We start from the raw sequence: 22771 nt of genomic DNA, 5'->3' as shown, positions 1-22771 counted from the left end.
TGGTGTGATGATGTTCAGAAGGGCCCTGATGGTAATGCAGGAATGACTCAAGAAGGCAGTGGTGCATTTGAAAGAAGTTTTAACTTTACTAAGCAACTATACAGTGATAACAAGCAGCTTCCAAATGAGCATTGTAGTCTCCCACTATTCAACTCCCATAGCCTTGGTCTTGAGGGGATACTCAGTGATATTCAGGTTCTAGTGCCATACTCCATTCTAAAACTAACTCCACTATTTAGCCTCCTCCTCCTCCGCAGATACTGGTGCTGTACTTCAGGATAGTTCAGGCAGGGGTCTGGTTGACTTTTAGAAGTTGCTGGAATAACATCTCCTAAGACTTCTCCACTCCTCCTGGCACAATGTCCAAAGGGTAGATAGTTTGTTTCTCTGTCTCAGTAAGGGCTCGTTCACATCTGTGCCCGGTCTCCGTTCATGTAGGTTTCCGTTTCCTGCAAAAAACTGTGTTTGAAAGATGTCCGGCCATGTGCGCCAGTGAGCGTTTTATGCTCTCCGACACTAAACCGTTTTTTTAAAATCGGACAGAGAGTCGGACATGCAGTACTCTGTGTCCGGTTTTAAAAAAACGGTTTCGCGGCGGAGAGCATAAAACGCTCACTGGTGCACACGGCTGGACCCGGTCTAACAGCTTTTCGTCTTCTGCATGCAGAAGACGGAAAGCTCAGAACAGGCTCCGGGTGCTAGTGTGAACCTATCGTAAGAGACTGAATCTTGGAGGCTGAATCTTCCTCCTCAGGGCTGTATAGGAACCACTGAATCTCCGAATCCAGAGCTGGCTTGCTCTGATTCCTCTGCAAACTACTAGTCTCCATTAGAACTGGACTAGAAGTCGGCTCCAACTGTTACTCTGGAGACTTTCATCTCCAAGACCCCACATACCGGCCTGTGATAGGAGGTGAACAATGGGGGAACTAGCAGGGAAAAGCAAGGGGAGAGTGGCTAAACAAATTACATGAAACACAGAACATATACATAGGACATACAAACATAACCCAGAGGCACAAAGACAGACAAACACAATATAAGCAGGAACACTCTGGGATGCTGCATTAACTTAACACTTTCAATGAGTTTTTAATGACTTTTGTTGCTGAAAGCAGCAGGGAGTGCACTGGAGCCCTGGAGATGTGAAGTACCACAATTTTTTATGTTCACTCACCTCCCCGGATCTTCAATCATTATACTATGGGGTCCGAAATGTGGCCCCTACACACATAATACTGTGTATAGGGGCCACTGTTGGACATAATACTGTGTGATGGGGCCACTGTGGGACATTATGCTGTATGGAGGCTGCCATGGAACATAGAATATACCGTGTGCACGGGTCACTATGGGAGATAATACTGTGTGGAGGGGACTCTGTGGGACATTATACTGCATTGATGGAACGCTATGGGACATTATACTGTGTGGAGACCACTATGGAACATTATACTGTGTGCAGGGGCCACTATGGGACATAATACTGTATGGATGGTGCACTATTGGACATTATACTGTGTGGAGGGGCCACTATTCGAAATAATACTGTTTGAAAGGGCCACTATGGAACATAATACTGTGTGCAAGGGCCACTGTTGGACATTATAATGTATGGATGGACCACTATAGAACATTATACTGTGTGCAGGGGCCACTATGGGACATAATACTGTGTAGAGGGGCCACTATTGGACATAATACTGTTTGTAAGGGCCACTATAGGACATAATAATGTGTGCAGGGGCCACTGTGGACATAATACTGTGTATAAGGGCCCTTCTAGGACATAATACATTATACAGTGTGCAGTGGCCAATAAGGGACATAATACTGTGTGGAAGGGCCATTATACTACTAATATTATAAATGTGAAAGTTTGTAAGTTTGGATGTTTGTGTGTTTGGATGTTTAGTTGTCAATCACGCCAAAATGGCTGAACGGATTTGGCTGACATTTCATACATACATACATTGTGCCCTGGAATGAAACATAGGCTACTTCATATGCTGCTAAATGGTGGGACTTCACGATCGCTAGCGCCGAACGTATGTCCCAGCTAGGCTAAAGGACCCGAGATGACGTCATCACAGGTCCTTCAGCCGTTCTCGGATTGGCTGGTGCTATTGTGTGGGCGGCGCTAGATCGGCTGACAGCCGACACTGTGCGAGCGAAAGAAAATGGTGTAGAAGGGACGGTCGGCGGAATAGCAACCGTGCCGCCGTGGTCTTGGGCCACGCAAACAGCATCGGGTGTGCTGGGTCTGTAAGTACGTCCAGTGATTTCAATGTTCGAACTGGGGCGTGGGGGCCGCTGGGGCAAATGACGTGTGCAGCCTCTGTGTCGCATCACCTACACTACGGGGGGGAGAAACGGCTTCTTTCTGCACGCCGGGAAATGTGCTGTCCCTCCTCGGCACAGGGGGCAGTAGGTGCGTGGGAGAAGGGACCACAATGTCTCAACTGCATTGCCAGTTGTCTTCCTGACAACATGTCCACTGTGTCATTAGCCAATCTAAAGCCTTAATAGACCACCTATGGTCCTGGGTGCAGCCACAGTATCAGTTTAGAGGGCTCACATCTGTTGAGATGTAACCACCTACCATGATTTCAACTATGATGGCATCACCTCTGATGTCATCAACTGTTCTGTGGCCTTAACTTATCTAACAAGTCAGACAATATCACACTGCTCAATATGATATAATCAGTTATGTGATATCATTACCCCTTTACATATTCACATATGCATTAGTTCGAGGAACTGACCAGCATGTGTGTTTGGTAATGTCACTAGGTGGTAATGTCACCAAGGCAGTGATGCAGATGTGTGTGATTGTGATATCATGAATATCCAAAAGATATATGTAGAACAGCACCAGCGGTAGATTTCCCCATTTTATTTCACCTTTAGTCTTACTTTGCAGAATTTGTTCAAAGACCATTGTGACTTTGAAAAGATGTATTTGACCCAATGAGATAAAGATATACTGTGTACTTTTTACCTATGCTATAACCCTTTACCTACATTTTAGAGCATACATAGGAAGCATGCACTTGCATTATATTAGGTTTGTATTTCACAACATTTAGCACATGGACAGGACAAAGGTTTCTGATGCAAGGTCAGACTTGGACTGTGGACACAGATCATGCACTTTTCACATATTCCGATTTGGTGCTTGATTTCAGTTACGTGTAACTTTCTAAATTTGCTGTCAGGAGCACCAACCACGAGCAAAGATATTTCCATCTGGAACAGTTTTAGCTCTTCTTCTTCTGTAAGTTTAAATTTTCTATTTTCTAACATATAAATCTTACAGCCAATGCATATAGCTATGAAATTTACTGTATTTGTGATGTATAAACTATAATTATTATCTATATTATTCATTTTAGGATATTTTCTACCTAAAAGTATAAGCCTGGAGTCTGAAATATTTAACTTCCTTGAAAAGCGACTGAATAAATATGGAGAGCAACCAAGATATTTCGACAAACTCTGTAAAATTGAAGACAGAAATCTCTCTTCTACATGGAGTTAGTTTGGTCATTGGAAATACCATTGGTGCGGGAATATTTGTGTCACCGAAGGGAGTTTTAATGTACAGCGGCTCTTATGGATTGTCCTTGATCATTTGGGTCCTAGGGGGGCTCTTCTCTGTGATTGGAGCTCTGTGCTATGCTGAGCTGGGTACCACAATCACAAAATCAGGCGCAAGTTACATTTATATAAAAGAGTCATTTGGTGGATTTTTGGCCTTCCTAAACTTGTGGACTAACATGCTAATAATTTATCCAGCCAGTCAAGCTATTCTTGCAGTGACATTTGCCCAATATATGATTGAGCCATTTTTTCCTACCTGTTCTCAACCTCAATCTGCAGTCTTCCTACTTTCAGTAATATGTGTGGGTGAGTATCTCAAAAATTTCACTATTTTTGTAAACAATGTACAATATACTGTATGATATCTTTGGGACTACTGTTAGCACCAAATGGTTAGATCCACACTTAGAATATTTAGCCATATTATATTAAGTTACCCACCTGGAAAGCACCCCCATAATAATCATAATACGATACGATAAGATAAAATAATCCTTTAATAGTCCCACCATAGGGAAATTCAGCCCAGATACCTTAATAACACTGCTATCCATAGCAAGCCAATAACAGAATGCCAGAGTACCTCCATTAAAGGACCAGATAAAGTGACTCCATCTAGAGTGCCAAGAACCAAACAATTCCTTCAGTCATAGTGCCTACATAAGAGACACATACAGACAAACCCCATAATACTAACAGCTACAGTACTGTATAATGCAGGTAGTTACAGTGGTCCAAGTGTACAAAACGCGCACCACCTCCAAATGATAACTGAGGATAACTATTGGCTTCTTACAAGTTTCTTCTTATCTTTCCACTTATCTGTGGATAATGTTACTTGTCCAAGATGCTATTACCAATCAAAAGTAAAAGTGTAATAATAAGGCCTGTCACTTTATTAGTTATTTATTACTTCTCTTGCATGTATAGCTCCAACATACTCTGCAGCACTTTGACAATGATGACAATATCTGTAATAATAACCTATCGGCAAACCATGCCATAATAGTATGGTATGTAACTCGGTGACTTAGTGCACCATTCCATACTATTACAGCATGGCTTGGATCATTTGACACAGTGACTGGGCAGTGATGGCTGCATCATCTACAATAGTTAATCAGTTGTATTGGTCTTGGCCCTATGATCGCTAGGGTTGGTCAGCGTTTGTGGGATCGGCACTGTCGCCCGCACTCCAACTGACTCCTTTCTGCACCAAGGCATTTGGAGAACAGAGTTTCAGCCAATCGTTCTCATTGGAGCACAAATATTATACCTCTTAATTTTTGGGACAAAAGTTTTATTCCCATTTGGTGCACACACTTTACACCACTGTATATATATACCATAAATATCCAAAAGGTCACATGCATTGATTCAAAAGCAATGATGGTGTATGCCTCATCCAGAGCTCGGTAGTGAGGATGACACAATTTTCATCGTGTTGTCATCATCTAGTGACTCTGAGACACCCACCCCCCACTAGGTGTCGCAGGCCTGAGGCAGCAGTTGCCCCTGGATTTGTTGCGCCCAAATGCATTTCCCCTTAGGTGTATATGAAGTCACTTTTGGGGTGTTCCACTGTTTTGGTACCTCTGCAGCTCTGCAAAAGCGACATGGTACCTGAAAATTATTTTGGCAAAGTCTTCTACCCCAAAAAATAAGTATTTTTTTATTTTTACACCCCAACATTAAAAACTTCACTGAAACCACAGTGGGGTCAAAATGCTTACTATACCCCTTGATAAATCCCTTGAGGGTTCTACTTTCTAAAATGGGGTCATTTCTTGAGGTGTTCCACTGTACTGGAAATTTCATCTCAATTTTATGTTAATTCTTTAAGCATTTCACAGGAATGAACAAACTTCCTAAGACGCTACGATGCAGTAACACAGCAGAAAAACTGTGCCTTTTACAGTACCAGCAAAGTGAATGACATTCTGGTTAACCCCATGCACACATTGTGGGGAAAAAAAAAGCTGCAGAAAAGTTGCGATTTCAAAAAGGCACATGTTTTTGAAAAACGCATTATGTGCATTTTACCTTGTGTTCTCCCTATAAATTTAATGTGAGAAGAAAAAAACATGCAAAAAATGCAGCAAAAAAAGCTCTGAAAAACATTGCATAATTGTATGGACTTATTGGAATTGCATAATTTTTTAACTGTATTCCGCAATGTGGGGCTTTAGCCTAAATCAGGGGTACCCAAAACGTCAATCACGATCTACCGGTCAATTGCAAAGGACGTATGGGTCGCTCGCATGACATTTTTTATTTATTTATTTTTACTTTTTTTTGTTCGAATCAGCGCAGGAAAGCTGCCGCTCTCCTTGCACTGGTTCAGATGTCTACGTTTCAGCATAGGTGGTGTAATCACGCTGACTACGCTGATACGCAGATGTCTGCCAGGAGAAAACGATGCGGAGGTGGCCGCGGGAGTAGCAGAAGCATCGAGGTCGGTAAGTATGAGAATTTTATGTTTGTTTGCTTTATAATAGGCCGCTACCTGCTGGAGTATCCCCCAGCAGGTAGCGGCCTATTTACCAATCTCCCTGGACCTGTTCGCTTCCCCTTGTGCTATAGGTCACGGAGGCCGGCAGTGAATAGGTCCCGGGCCAGGCCACGATCCCACTACCTCTAATATTATATTCAGGGATCTTTTCAGACCCCGAGTTTAATAATCAGAGCCCCAGGGGAGGTGAGAGAACATAATAAACAATGTTACTTACCTCTCCAGGATCCAATATCAATCTGACAATGCTGCGGTCCAGGCCCCGCCCACAGGCCCCGCCCACAAGAAGTGGGTAGTAGATCTTTTGATTTGGTCATTTTATAAGTAGCTCACATGTTTAAAAAGGGGTGCATTATGAGAGTATGCAATATAGAAGGCTTTCAAGGCCCTTTGAAAACTGAATTACTGGTAGTCTTTCTTAAAAATTTGGTTTTGGAAAGTTTCTTAAAAAATTAGGAAAATTGCTGTTTAAGATCCTAAAAAAATTACAGAATTTACAATTATTGTACATAATATTCATGGACTTATTTGGGTGATATGACTATCTGGTTGAAAAGCAGATAATTAAAAATTTTGAAAATTTGAAAGTTTGACCAAATTTCCTATTTTTCATTAATAAAAATAAAACACATTGACCAAAATGTACCTCTAACATGAAGTATAATGTTTTATGCATAAACAATTTCAAAATCACCTGTTAAAGCGTTGCAATGCTCTCACTATAAGGGCAGTATGGTAGATCAGTGGTTAGCACTGCAGCCGTGCAACGCTGGAGTCCTGGGTTCGAATTCTGCTGAAAACAACATCTGCAAGGAGTTTGTGTGGGTTTCCTCCCACACTCCAAAAACACACTGATAGGGAATATAGATTGTGAGCCCTATATGAGACAGTGACTGACAGTCTTGTAAAAGTTCTGCAGAATATGATGGTGCTAAAAAAAAGTGTGTTGAGGGGGTTAATTGTCAGATGTTCTTTTTTTCTTATACAGAATGTGAACTGTCTTCTAATGACTATCTGTTTTGTAGCATTTTTAACAGCGGTGAATTGTGCAAAAGTGAAATGGGGAGCCACCCTCCAAGTGCTGGCAACATTCGCCAAAGTCTTAGCTCTGGTCATCATTATCATTGCAGGACTTGTCAGATTATGTCAGGGTAAGTAATGATGGATACATTTCTTGCAAAGTGTGATCAAACTGTATTTATGGGCCTGAGAAGCAGCATTATTTTTTATTTAAACAAAGGCTATAGGCCACAGGCTTCTCTATGGTGTAAGGCTCCTCTGTATGCCATATGCCAACCAACTGCACACAGAGGCTTAGAATGTTATTTCTCATTATATTTCTCTTTGTCTGCTGTATGGCCAGTTCATTCAGTTGTAATGCTACATTACTGATATCATAAATATATTGGCGAAAATAAAGTCATACATATGTCTACCCCTTTTATCGTTCCATTCTAGGTAACACTTACAATCTTGAAAGATCATTTGAAGGCTCTAAAACTGATATCGGGTCATTAACAATGGCTTTCTATTCAGCTTTGTATTCCTTTTCTGGGTGGGATTGTATCAATTATGTAACAGAAGAAATGAAAAATCCAAAGAGGTAAAGTATGTGCTTAAAGGTGAATATATACACTCACCGGCCACTTTATTAGGTACACCTGTCCAACTGCTCGTTAACACTTAATTTCTAATCAGCCAATCACATGGCGGCAACTCAGTGCATTTAGGCATGTAGACATGGTCAAGACAATCTCCTGCAGTTCAAACCAAGCATCAGTATGGGGAAGAAAGGTGATTTGAGTGCCTTTGAACGTGGCATGGTTGTTGGTGCCAGAAGGGCTGGTCTGAGTATTTCAGAAACTGCTGATCTACTGGGATTTTCACGCACAACCATCTCTAGGGTTTACAGAGAATGGTCCGAAAAAGAAAAAACATCCAGTGAGCGGCAGTTCTGTGGGCGGAAATGCGTTGTTGATGCCAGAGGTCAGAGGAGAATGGCCAGACTGGTTCGAGCTGATAGAAAGGCAACAGTGACTCAAATAGCCACCCGTTACAACCAAGGTAGCCAGAAGAGCATCTCTGAACGCACAGTACGTCGAACTTTGAGGCAGATGGGCTACAGCAGCAGAAGACCACACCGGGTGCCACTCCATTCAGCTAAGAACAGGAAACTGAGGCTACAATTTGCACAAGCTCATCGAAATTGGACAATTGAAGATTGGAAAAACGTTGCCTGGTCTGATGAGTCTCGATTTCTGCTGCGACATTCGGATGGTAGGGTCAGAATTTGGCGTCAACAACATGAAAGCATGGATCCATCCTGCCTTGTATCAACGGTTCAGGCTGGTGGTGGTGGTGTCATGGTGTGGGGAATATTTTCTTGGCACTCTTTGGGCCCCTTGGTACCAATTGAGCATCGTTGCAACGCCAAAGCCTACCTGAGTATTGTTGCTGACCATGTCCATCCCTTTATGACCACAATGTACCCAACATCTGATGGCTACTTTCAGCAGGATAATGCGCCATGTCATAAAGCTGGAATCATCTCAGACTGGTTTCTTGAACATGACAATGAGTTCACTGTACTCCAATGGCCTCCACAGTCACCAGATCTCAATCCAATAGAGCATCTTTGGGATGTGGTGGAACGGGAGATTCGCATCATGGATGTGCAGCCGACAAATCTGCGGCAACTGTGTGATGCCATCATGTCAATATGGACCAAAATCTCTGAGGAATGCTTCCAGCACCTTGTTGAATCTATGCCACGAAGAATTGAGGCAGTTCTGAAGGCAAAAGGGGGTCCAACCCGTTACTAGCATGGTGTACCTAATAAAGTGGCCGGTGAGTGTATGTGCTTATTAAAATATGTCAAATGTTTTATATGAATTTTTACATATACTGTATCTACATATAATTACAATTTTTAGAGCTACAATGAATGAATTCTTAAAGTGCGTCTATAACTCATACACTCATTTTACATAAATTGTTATCAAATATTTATTATGTAATAATATAATTATTACTGTATTATAATAGTGATTACAAATATGTTTAGGACATCCACACAGCAGAATACATTAAATCCCCACTTAAAAGGAGTCTGTCAGCAGTAACCTTCCAAATCATCGAAACTCACAGGGACAGATTTATGAAGAATGGTGTTATTAAGGCCAGTTTTAATAATACATCATTGATTCGGTGTGCGCATGGAGGTTAATGAATTCCATTATCATTTATGCACCCTGTGCACCATTGCAATGCCCACTTTTTGGGTGAAGCTGGCGCAAAAAACTAAATATAACGATTGTTTGCTCAAAATTATGGTTTACACAAAAAAATTTGAGACTTTTTATGCTTTGGGGTGTTATTGTTAAAGCATTTTTATGTATACACTCTTTATATATTTCAACCTAAGCAGAGGATACTCACTGAATGTACAATATTCAGTATTCTGACCTCAATCCATCAACTTGTAAGTCCCGGATTACATGACAAAGCCATCATGGTGGTCCTTTGGTTATATGCAAGCCCCTGTGAACTTCACTGATGCTTAGCTATTGGCAGACAAAGACCTGAGCTGCTTCCCAACAGTAAAGCGTTTACCATATGGAAACCGCTGCGGACCTTCTGTGATATCGCTGCAGGACAAACCATAATTCATTGCCGCCACTTTTTTGCTGCAGCCCACTTTGTGGGGTCTTAGCCTAACGCTATTTATCAACACGACTCTGATGACTGAGCTACAATGCAGTAGTAGTAAAATATCCTTACTTCTAAAGGGTAAAGTAACTTTCAGAACAAGTTGACCGAGTTACAATATTTGCTTTTTTTTGTGGTACAGTAAATAGAAATTCCAGAATGCTCTGACCTATGTGTCAGTTTTAGGTCTGCCAGCAGTTTCACTCTTTTTTTGCCAAGTTATTGTAGAGTTCAACAGATGACTACCTTTTTTCCTTTTTCTTTAGTGCATTCATACTTTATATTGTAAGAAGTAACATTTAATTGTACAGTATTTGTTGGCTAGCTATAGCTATTTTATGCCACAATGGATATTTATCCTTTATCTATTGGACTCCTGAGACCCCAACCAATCCCGAGAATGAGGTTGTTCTTCCCCCGCCCCTGCTGCATATTAGAGGTGACTGATGGTGGACGGCACTCCCAATTATTGGAACGCTGGAGACAGCTGAGTACTCTGCTTCACTTCAGATATCTCTGTTGCTCCCACTGAAGTGAATGGGAGTTCTGTCAACCACCAGCCACAATTCCAGTCAACCTATCTATGTAGCAGGGGAAAATGACCCTCCATTCTTGGGATCATTGGGGTCTCAGCGATCAGACTCCCACTTTACAGGTATTTATTTCTTATCCTAAGGGATATACTCCAGTTTATTAAGCAATGTGTGGTAGCAGCAATGTCATTGCAATTATTGGAGATTAAGTTATCAACAGGTGCTCCCTCGGAGTTGCAGGGCTGTTGGGTCTTTCCACATCAGTTGTATATATAACAAATGTCACCGCACGGCTGTATTCACCTGTACATGAGTTACAGAGTTATCTTATGGTCTCACGGGATATCAAGACCCAAGAGTAAACATATTATATACAAAAGCAACCAAATATTATATAGTAGTGTGAAGTTTCAAATTTAAAAATTGATTTTTTCTCTTTTTTATTTTTTGTACAAATTACCTCCAACAAGAGTAACAATGTATGACTTTATAAAATGTATTTAAAAACAGCCCTATATTTCACCTCACTTTTTTCACCAGTAACTTTATATTTAAATATAAGGTTACTAGTAGAGATGAGCGAACAGTAAAATGTTCGATATTCGATATTCGTTTTGAGTAGCCCCTCAATATTCGACTACTCGAATCGAATATCAAATCCTATTATACTCTATGGGGGAAAATGCTTGTTTCAGGGGTAGGCAACATTCGATCAAATAGAACTTACCAAGTCCACAAGTGAGGGTTGGGCTGGAGTAGTTATTCGATCGAATACTACAGTATTCGAAATACTCGTACTTGATCGAGTACCACTCGCTATTTGAATGGAAAAATTCGATGCAGAACCAGCGTTGATTGGCCGAATGCTATACAGTCGGCCAATCAACGCTGGTTCTTCTCCTACCTTTAGAAGTCTTCTCCGTGCAGCGTCCCCACGGCACCTTCCGGCTCTGAATTCACTCTGCCAGGCATCGGGCCTGGGCAGAGCTGACTGCGCATTCCCGCGCTACAAGAAAATGGCCGCTTTGACTGTAAGCGGCCATTTTCTTGTAGTGCGGACATGCGCAGTCGGCTCTGCCCGGGCCCGGTGTCTGGCAGAGTGAATTCAGAGCCGGAAGACGCCGCGGGGACGCTGCACGGAGAAGACTTCTAAAGGTAGGAGAAGAACCAGCGTTGATTGGCCAATCAACGTTGAGAAGGCCAATCAACGCTGGTTCTGCATCGAATTTTTCCATTCAAATAGCGAGTGGTACTCGATCAAGTACGAGTATTTCGAATACTGTAGTATTCGATCGAATACCTACTCGATCGAATACTACTCGTTCATCTCTAGTTACTAATTAAAAAAGTACAATAAAGGATGAGGATGTACTAGATTTGAAACAGGACATATACAGTATAGTATGTGGTGAATTCTGAATATACGGTAAGGCAATGCATGCTAGTTGGCCCATAATGGTGTTAGGACATGTTAGATGGTCCTGTCTAGTTGAGTAAGACAAAAAATGTAAGGTTAGTAACACTATCTCCTACCTAACGCCATAATGTTAGGGGACAACTTGGAAAACAAAAAAATTCTAGTAGATTCTAGTAATTTATATGTCTAGTTTATAATATTTAATATGCAGTTTTTATCGTAAAATATATATAGTTTTTATACAAATTGCTAATAAACATTTGGATGGTTGGCGAAGCTGCCTACCACCATTAGGCCAAATACTTAAGTTCCCTCGGTTACACACGTCCGTATTCCAACCATTGGTTAACTGAGAAGAAATACAAATAAATAAGTAACATATATTTTGTCATTGGAGATGAGATCTTATTGTGATGTCAGTGACCTTTAATATACATTTTCCTATGTATCCGGGTATTTCCTTGAAGCTCCTGAGCTCCAAAAATCTGTCACAGGACTCCCAACTACTATGTAAAATGTATGATCTAGTTATACTCATGTGGCAGAGGTACTGAGGCCTGGGAGCAAATGTAACATCAGCATCCCATTCTAAAATGACTCGAAAATATGTATTTGTTTTATTTTGCTTCTATAGCACCAACGTACTCCAGAGCGCTTTACAAACATTGTCATATACTCACTACCCCAAGTAGGGATCACAATCTAAATTATTATTAATCCTATATCCCAAAGCAATACCCCATAAATTGTACCAGCTTAAACAAATGTAATGGGGACTCTGGGAATAATATTATGTTTTACTAATGAGAAATTAGCTTTACCCAGAAGATTCCAAACCATCACTAAGGGAATTGTATCTTTTATGCAACATAAAAAATTCTCATTTGTCTGCAACATATCACCATGTGTAGACAGAGATATTTGCTGTCAACAAATGTAAATGACATGGGGAAGAACAATTTTTTCATCCCTATACAGCAGCAATGATGGCTGTATGTGAATTTAACAAATGAACTGGTAATGATTTGGAATTGATTTACCTGTTCCCTGTCATTGCCTGCTTAATTTACTAGTGTAAGGGTATACAGTATTTACATCTGACTCGTTTTACACCATTTTTTCCATTCTGTCATAAGAACAGGAAAATGGACAAAATATTAAAATGGATCCATTTAATGACAGACAACTATTGACCCTATTAACTATATTGAGGGGATATCGTTACTCCATAAGGAGAGAACCACCATTAAGGTGTGTGGAGTCTTATTAAGCCATGAGCACTCCACTGTGCAAAGGAACATGGAAGAATATGCAAATCTGACTTCCATGATGTTATTAGGATGTCAGTGCCTTAAGTATGCACACCAATAGAGGGCGCTGACTGAGAATGTGCAGGTCTATCTTCCATGATGTAATTAGGAAGACAGAGTCTCAGTCAAACAAACCTATAGAGGGCGCTCCCTTTAACATCATGCCGACCTTCTCAGAGGCCTAGCTGTTTTGATGTATTTGCATCTCATCAGCTTGGCTCAGTGGAGCGCTCATGGCTTAATAAGACTCCACACACCTTAATGGTGGTTCTCTCCTTATGGAGTGACAATATCACCTCAACCCTGTCTAAGCCACTCACCTCTGCCAGGTCAGTCTTCTCTGCGCCAAGCTGATGAGATACATCGAAACAGTGGCTGAGAAGACTGTATCTGGTATAATCCCAACATCATTGCAAACAAAGGCCTCTGAGAAGGTCGGCATGATGTTAAAGGGAGCACCCTCTATAGGTGTGTCTGACTGAGACTCTGTCTTCCTAATTACATCATGGAAGACAGACTTGCACATTCTCAGTCAGTGCCCTCTATTGGTGTGCATACTTGAGGCACTGTCACCCTAATTACATCATGGAAGTCAGATTTGCATATTCTTCCCATGTTCCTATTAACTATAATGATATTCGTTGAGTATCTGCTTTTTTCTTTGTGATTTTGCCAGGGAAAACAAGATATTGATGGACCTTAAAAGGAGTCTTCGACACATGTGAATATAGCCTAAAAGAAGCACCCACCTCGGCCTACTACATATGAAAAATGAATTTGTACATTTTTGTAATATTCTTATGTGTATGAAATGAATGAGGCGCTGTAGAGCAAATAGCTACCACTAGATGGTGCTTAGAGCCCGAGGTTACACTTGTATGTTACAGCATACTGCATCTAGCATGGAAATTTGATCCTCAGAATATATCTCAAAGAAAATATAATTTTACTTAAAGCCTAGCTCCACTTGAAGCATGAAAAGTCAAGTGTGATCAAGAATTTAGAGCTGCTTTATCTATTGCTGTGCCAGTAGAAGATATTAGATACAGTAAACATTAGAAGAAAAGATAGTAAGTTACATTCTTTAACTTGCATGGTTAAGGTGTGAATATTGGATCCTATCATTCACTCCAAGACCTAAATTCAATATTTTTGTGGCGCAGCATGGTAGCTCAGTGGTTTACTATTGCCATGCAGCACAGAGGTCCTGACCAAGACTCTGACCAAGTGCAATATCTGCATTTGTATGTTGTCCCTGTGTTTGTATGGGTTTCCTCCCACATACCACACAATATACTAATAAGTGAATAGATTTTCTGTTAAACAACTGACCCTTGTGATGTTGGGGATGAGCGCCTGTATGGCTGCCACTAACTCTCCAACTCCACAACGCTCCATGTGCTTTGAGTCCCTTGGTGAGAAAAGCTCATTTCAAATGTTTGTAATTGTCATATGTGACAATAATATTGTGTTGTGCCATTGCATTTTCACACAAGTTCCTCTGGTGTCATCTTATCTGTACATCCATCTCACCCGCAAAAGCTATATGAGCCTAGCTACAGGTGGAATCATCTGTACTAGAACAATAGAAATACAACAGTGACATGCAGGCGTTATTTAAAGGGGTTGTCCAGAATAAATAGTTATTTCTAATGTAAGCTACCCACCCCCTACCTACCTTCTAAATACCTTCTAAATTACTTTGGCTACCAAAAATCTATATTTACCTAGATCGCCATGGCAGTCATATTACCGCCTCATGCACATTTCCCGATTTTCCATTGACATTCCGTTTCCAGAAGGTGGAAACGGAACATCACGTATACTAACCCACCCCACTCCACCCAATCATACTTACCTGTCTTCCAGTTTGGGACCTCTAGACATGGGACATCACTTCTGCCGGGCAATAGAGCCTGCACAGTAGCTGGCCCCTCAGCTCTATTGCACAGGCGTGAACAGCAGGATGACTTTAAGAAGAGCAGCTGCCAGCCACCCAGTAGAAGTGATATCCCATGCTCAGAAGGTCCAGATCAGAAGATAGGTAAGCATAATGGGGTGGGGTGAAGTTGAGGGGGGTTGAGTTAGTTAGGAAGGGCTAGTAGTGGGTGGGCTAGCTAGGGAAACAGGGAGGGGGTGTGAGTGAGAAAGGGAGGGGGAAGAGAGTGAGAGAGGGAGGTTGTGTGAGTCAGCTCTGAGTGGCCCATGGCATCATGGTAGTTGTAGAAAAGCAGAAAAGGAAGATGCCCTTGTAAACAAACGCAGAAGATGCCAGGAGCTCACAGAGAAACCCAGAAATCACTCAAAACACTGCTAAAGGTATTTGGGTCCACTTATTAACCTATTAATAGCACTAACAAACCTTTTTTGAAAAATTATTTTTTTGCCTGGAAAACCCCTTTAAGCATTTGCAATTGATTTCATTGGTCAATGAATGTATTTTGCAGTTTTATCTGTCACATTACATTTAAACCTTTTTTTTTTGTTTCAGAAACCTGCCATTATCTATGGTGATATCCATGCCACTGGTGACTGTTATCTATGTAATGACAAACATTGCATACTACACTGAGTTAGATCTGAACACCATCATGGACAGTAGTGCAGTAGCTGTGGTACGTCTGGTTCACAGGAACATTCCTGTTCATTGACTCATGTAATAGGTCCTGCTTATTTGACACCTGATATCTTGTTTTATGCAAGCCAGAAAATAATGTTTTTGGCATCTCTGCGTAAAGAGGGAAAATACTGGCAGCAATTTGTATAACTACGCAGGGATCGAACAATCTAACAATAGTTCCTCTCCGTATAGTTTGCATCAGACTGTGTTAAAGGCCACCTAGAAGAGCACCAATTGACTTGCTATATTGTGTATCCATGCTCCTACCATGCAGAAATCTTCCCATCTAAGAGGACATGGCCAGACAAGCGTTCGTAAGAATGCTTGTTCTCAATGAACGGCCCATGTAAAAGGCCATTAAAGGGATTCTACCACTAAAACACATTTTTTTCTAGTTACCACGTCGGAATAGCCTTTAAAAAGGCTATTCGTCTCTTACCTGTGGAAGTGCGCGCCGTTCGTTCAAAATACCGGTTTGTACCGGTATGCTAATTAGTTCTCTCGCAGCGCTGGGGGCGTCCCCATCGCAGGAGCAGCGATGGGGGCGTCCCCATTGCAGCTCGAAAACCGACCGCAGCGCCGCCTCTCTGGTCTTCTGTATCCTCCCCTTGCTTCTTCAGAGTCTGTCAGACGCCTGCGCAGTATGCTCTGTTCGGCGAAGATTGCCGAACGTACTGCGCATGCGCGAAATTGCGGTGCCCGCACTATGGCTGGGACCGCAATTTCGCGCATGCGCAGTACGTTCGGCAATCTCCGCCAAACAGAGCATACTGCGCAGGCGTCCGACAGAGCAAGGGGAGGACACCGAAGACCAGAGAGGTGGCGCTGCGGTCGGTTTTCGAGCTGCAATGGGGACGCCCACATCGCTGCTCCTGCGATGGGGACGCCCCCAGCGCTGCGAGAGAACTAATTAGCATACCGGTACAAACCGGTATTTTGAACGAACGGCGCGGCGGAGAGCACTTCCACAGGTAAGAGACGAATAGCCTTTTTAAAGGCTATTCCGATGTGGTAACTAGAAAAAAATGTGTTTTAGTGGTAGAATCCCTTTAATCAACCATCAAATGAATGGCGGGTTAAGGGATCTCACAGACACATGTATTGCCTCTGCATATGGGTGTTATTCTTACAGATTTGCATCCCAGCAAGACATAAGGTCTGCTGACCAGTGTTCCCTATAAGGTGAGGATCACACATCTTCCTGAGAGCCCCCGTCCAGGTCAGATGATAGGGTGTGCACTCACACAGGCAACAGAGACATTTTTATTCTTCAGTTATGGAGCCTCTCTTTTCTCAGTCCAGGAAAGAAGCAAGCAACAGTAGGCAGACAATGCACCAATCTTACTTTGTGTTAATGTCGAGTTTGCAGTAACAGAATGAGAGTCCAGACTCTATTAAATCCTTTTCCACATGTCAGCATGTCATATACGTGTGGCTTCCACATTTTTCGCAGGTACCATACTGTATGTACCCATTAATTTCAATGTGTTTATTCTGATGTTTGTTAAAGAACTGAAGCACAACATCACATCAATAAAAGTCTATGCTTCTGTGTAAAAAAATGGATGACATTCAAGTGTCATACATTTTTCACAAACCCACAGACATACTAAATATAGAAACTAAAACGAAAAATTGATATCAACCTCAGATAGCACACCGCCCACAAATGAGCAGGGTGGAGTTCTGTCCTTGAGTAGCAGGCCAGATGTGTGATTGTGGCCTTAGACTAGGTTCATACTACCATATTGTTCGTTGCTCTCATCAACTTGTTTGCAGACAGATATCGCAGTGATATCTGTGATATTACATATGACTGCAGCTAACACATATGCACATTGTAAAACCATGGCAAATAGAGGAACAAAAATGCACCACACATCTATAAAATATGTTTTTGGGTTTTGATTTTATCCCGTTCCCTATTCAGCAAAAATATTATCTTGACATTTACTTGCAGGTCAATTGGATTACAGCATTTTACGGTTCTGCAATGTCTTTGATGTTGCCCAGCTCCATAACCACTACACTCTTGCTGCCCAGGCTTAAAGGGAACATACAGTAGCTGCTGACCTGAACTCACAGCATTATATGGATCTATGATTCTCTAAGTTCAGTTCAGGAGACCCATGGTCAGCCCAGGATGCAGAGCTGTAATAAGGATGCTCACATGGAAGAAATAGGTTTATCTATGAGAGTCCTAATTGTGTACCTGGTTGCAATCTAGAGAAGCTTTCAGCCAACAAAGAAATAGTGTAAAATGTATATTTTAAGGTTTTCAGCTACTCTTCAAATGATTACCCAAGTTAATATTGTGTTTATTTATTTATTTATTTATTTATTTATTTAGACTTTTGCTGAGAGAGTTCTTGGATTTGTAAAGTGGTTTATTCCAATATCAGTGGCTATGTCATGTTGGGGTGGATTAAACTCAGTAATCATTTCATCATCAAGGTGAGTTAATACCAGAAAAAGATCTGAAAACAGCTTATACTATCAGGCAGTCTAGAGTTCAGTGCTAAATTGATGCAGTTTCACGTAGCTCACAATGAGGGAAATTTAAAGAGAACCTTTCGCAACTTTCACCAACTCCAACTCATGTCATCCCTCCTTCGCTGCTTCACAAATTCTGGCACTGTTGGAAATTTTCTCTAGCAATGACCATTCCCAAGCAATCATTCTATTAGTAGCAGGTATAATTATGCTAACTATGTAAGATGGGCGGTTCTATGCCAGAGAAGTAAGGCACGGACTGCCCAGCTGACAGCAGTCCACTTAATCACTTGTGGACCACCCATAGGCTCTATACTGTATATATATATATATATATATATATATATATATATGTAATATATATATATATATATATATATATATATTACACACACACACACATATATATATATATACATATATATACATATATATATACTAGCAATAACCGCGACTTTGTCCGCGGCCCCCTTCCCCCCTAGGCAAGACACCTGCAGTGCGGGCCACGCCACCCCCTCCTGCCCTACCCAGTCCCCCCATTTTGCCCTACGGGTGACCTGGATCCCGCTTCCACTGCCACCTCGCACACCTCACTCGCCACCCCGACTTGCCTTGACCTCCTGAAAGGCGCCCCCGGCCTCCCAACCTCCCTCTCTCCCAAATGGGACTCCGCAACCCCGTGCTTCCCCCCCAACTGTGAGGCCGGCTTTCCACGCCAACCCCTCACGAGCCCGATCCCCACTTCCTCCCTCGGTGAGGCTGGCACCCCCTTCCACCCCCCGTGACCCTTGGCCTCTTCCCCCCTGTGCTCCTCCCCCGTGACCCTTGGCGTACCCCTCCCCCCTCCATTTTCCCCCCTGGCAGCAGCGATCCCGCCCCCCCCCCCCCCCCCCCACGGCCTAGGGTCCTGGGGGTATAGGGTGTGGAGACTGTGTAGGCTGACTCACCATGTACATTCTGGGGAGGCAGGTGGGCGGTGTCAAGCACAGCAGCCGGCATGAGATTGTCCCTCCGCAGACAGCTGTTTGGCAGGCTATGGAGTGCTGTCCGCAGCACGGGTGGTAGTGCGGCCGCGTACTACATCAGCTTCGAGCCCCGTTCACCCGGCTGGCATAGCAGCGGCAGGCTGAAGCTGCAGGCAGCCTCCATGAGGTTCGTCGCGTACTGGATGATTGGCCCCTGCCCACTCTTCCCTGGCAATGTATGGGGCCGCTGTGCTGTCCCCGCGGCCCGCCCACACACCGGCGTGCACCAATAGGAAGCCCGCCGGCTTGCTGCGCTGACGTCATATCAGGTCCTGCAGCGGAGCCGGACACAACTTTAGCCGGTCGCGGTGGCGAGTTCAGGGGACTGTGCAAGATGGCAAGTAGCCCATGTCTCCTTCTGTGTGAAATTTCAGACCAATCCATTCAGCCGTTTGACTGTGATTGAGAAACAAACATCCAAACTCACAAACATTCAAACATCCAAACACACAAACTTTCACATTTATAATATTAGTAAGGATTCTACAGTTGGGAAGTTAACTCGGTAGAAGCAGTGGTGCAGACCCAAACAGTCAAGACAGGGTCAAAATATGCAGCAAACTGGTTTATTTAGAAAAAAACAGGAAAATATATAAACCTTGACTTCAGGCACAAGATAAACAACACAAAATACAGCCTAATCTCCGGAAAAAACAGAATAAAAACTTGCTCGTCTGAGTCACTAGCTAAACAGAACGGATAACCTAACTATACGTGTGGCTTACTTCCAGCCACTCGAACAAAACAAGCACGACTTTGTCTCAGCGGACTCAGGGTTACTGGACAGAATCATAAAACTCCTTTCGCTCCGTGGATCTGCCCTGGAATGCAGAATCTGCAGCCTTTTTCTGGCCCAGTAATGAGCCAAGGACTTACATCTGGACTGAGGGCTACTCAAGACCCGCACTAGACCACACAAAAGTTGGTCAAGAGAATGCCAAAAGTGTGCAAAGCAGTAATCAAAGCAAAAGGTGGCTATTTTGAAGAACCTAGAATATAAGACATATTTTCAGTTGTTTCACACTTTTTTGTTAAGTATTAGAGATGAGCGAACAGTGTTCTATCGAACTCATGTTCGATCGGATATTAGGCTGTTCGGCATGTTCGAATCGAATCGAACACCGCGTGGTAAAGTGCGCCATTACTCGATTCCCCTCCCACCTTCCCTGGCGCCTTTTTTGCTCCAATAACAGCGCAGGGTAGGTGGGACAGGAACTACGACACCGGTGACGTTGAGAAAAGTAGGCAAAACCCATTGGCTGCCGAAAACATGTGACCTCTAATTTAAAAGAACAGCGCCGCCCAGGTTCGCGTCATTCTGAGCTTGCAATTCACCGAGGACGGAGGTTTCCGTCCAGCTAGCTAGGGCTTAGATTCTGGGTAGGCAGGGACAGGCTAGGATAGGAAGGAGAAGACAACCACAACAGCTCTTGTAAGAGCTAAATTCCAGGGAGAAGCTTGTCAGTGTAACGTGGCACTGACGGGCTCAATCGCCGCAACCCAGCTTTCCCAGGATCCTGAATGGAATACACTGTCAGTGTATTCCCGTATACCCGATATATACCCCCGATACCCGTTCCAACGGTGTGCCCCCCCACCTTCACCCCAGAAATACCCTGCAAGTCCCCTAGCAATAGAATTGGGGCTATATACACCCACTATTTTTGCTACTGCCATATAGTGCCATTGTCTCACTGGGAATTCAAAGAATATATTGGGCTTACATATAACTTCAATTCCAGGGAGAAGCTTGTCAGTGTAACGTGGCACTGATGGGCTCAATCGCCGCAACCCAGCTTTCCCAGGATCCTGAATGGAACACACTGACAGTGTATTCCCGTATACCCCATATATACACCCCAAATCACCGTTCCAACGGTGTGCCCCCCCACCTTCACCTCAGAAATACCCTGCAAGTCCCCTAGCAATAGAATTGGGGCTATATACACCCACAATTTTTGCTACTGGTATATAGTGCCATTGTCTGACTGGGAATTCAAAGAATATATTGGGGTTACGTGCACCCACAATTTTTACTACTGGTATACAGTGCCAGTTTCTGACTGGGAATTCAAAGAATATATTGGGGTTACAAATACCCTCATTTCTTGCTACTGCCATATAGTGCCAGTTTCTGACTGGTAATTCAAAGAATATATTGGGGTTACGTGCACCCACAATTTTTACTACTGGTATACAGTGCCAGTTTCTGACTGGGAATTCAAAGAATATATTGGGGTTACAAATACCCTCATTTCTTGCTACTGCCATATAGTGCCAGTTTCTGACTGGTAATTCAAAGAATATATTGGGGTTACGTGCACCCACAATTTTTACTACTGGTATACAGTGCCATTGTCTGACTGGGAATTCAAAGAATATATTGGGGTTATAAATACCCTCATTTCTTGCTACTGGTATATAGTGCCATTGTCTGACTGGGAATTCAAAGAATATATTGGGGTTACGTGCACCCACAATTTTTACTACTGGTATACAGTGCCAGTTTCTGACTGGGAATTCAAAGAATATATTGGGGTTACAAATACCCTCATTTCTTGCTACTGCCATATAGTGCCAGTTTCTGACTGGTAATTCAAAGAATATATTGGGGTTACGTGCACCCACAATTTTTACTACTGGTATACAGTGCCAGTTTCTGACTGGGAATTCAAAGAATATATTGGGGTTACAAATACCCTCATTTCTTGCTACTGCCATATAGTGCCAGTTTCTGACTGGTAATTCAAAGAATATATTGGGGTTACGTGCACCCACAATTTTTACTACTGGTATACAGTGCCATTGTCTGACTGGGAATTCAAAGAATATATTGGGGTTATAAATACCCTCATTTCTTGCTACTGGTATATAGTGCCATTGTCTGACTGAGAATTCAAAGAATATATTGGGGTTACATGCACCCACAATTTTTACTACTGGTATACAGTGCCATTGTCTGACTGGGAATTCAAAGAATATATTGGGGTTACGTGCACCCACAATTTTTACTACTGGTATATAGTGCCATTGTCTGACTGGGAATTCAAAGAATATATTGGGGTTACGTGCACCCACAATTTTTGCTACTGGTATATAGTGCCAATTTCTAACTGGGAATTCAAAATGCGCAAGGCTCCCGGAAAGGGACGTGGACGAGGCCGTGGGCGAGGTCGGGGGAATGGTTCTGGGGAGCAAGGTAGCAGTGAAGCCACAGGGCGTCCCGTGCCTACTCCTGTGGGGCAGCAAGCATTGCGCCACTCCACAGTGCCAGGGTTGCTTGCCACATTAACTAAACTGCAGGGTACAAACCTTAGTAGGCCCGAGAACCAGGAACAGGTCTTGCAATGGCTGTCAGAGAACGCTTACAGCACATTGTCCAGCAGCCAGTCAGACTCTGCCTCCTCTCCTCCTATTACCCAACAGTCTTGTCCTACTTCCTCCCAAAATTCCCAAGCTTCACAGAACAATAACCCCAACTGTCCCTGCTCCCCAGAGCTGTTCTCCGCTCCTTTCATTGTCCCTCAACCTGCCTCTCCACGTCACG

At 42.8% G+C, this 22771-nt stretch overlaps 1 protein-coding gene across 1 annotated transcript in view; it reads left to right on the top strand.

Annotated features, from left to right (window-relative positions):
• Positions 1-3470: 3470 nt before the first annotated feature.
• LOC142200534 (Y+L amino acid transporter 2-like) overlaps positions 3471-22771 on the top strand; it is a gene marked incomplete at its 5' end in the record, with an annotated part of 35677 nt that continues 16376 nt past the window's right edge. Inside the window, 5 exons of the mRNA XM_075270966.1 lie at positions 3471-3912; positions 7144-7269; positions 7577-7721; positions 15578-15701; positions 18057-18160. Coding sequence (XP_075127067.1) covers positions 3471-3912; positions 7144-7269; positions 7577-7721; positions 15578-15701; positions 18057-18160 — 941 coding nt within the window. The remainder of the gene's footprint in view (positions 3913-7143; positions 7270-7576; positions 7722-15577; positions 15702-18056; positions 18161-22771) is intronic.

The sequence above is a fragment of the Leptodactylus fuscus genome, chromosome 4, assembly GCF_031893055.1.
Source record: "Leptodactylus fuscus isolate aLepFus1 chromosome 4, aLepFus1.hap2, whole genome shotgun sequence".
Taxonomy (NCBI): domain Eukaryota; kingdom Metazoa; phylum Chordata; class Amphibia; order Anura; family Leptodactylidae; genus Leptodactylus; species Leptodactylus fuscus.
The sequence above is the reverse complement of the archived record's forward strand: the minus strand, read 5'-3'. Positions and strand labels throughout refer to the sequence as shown.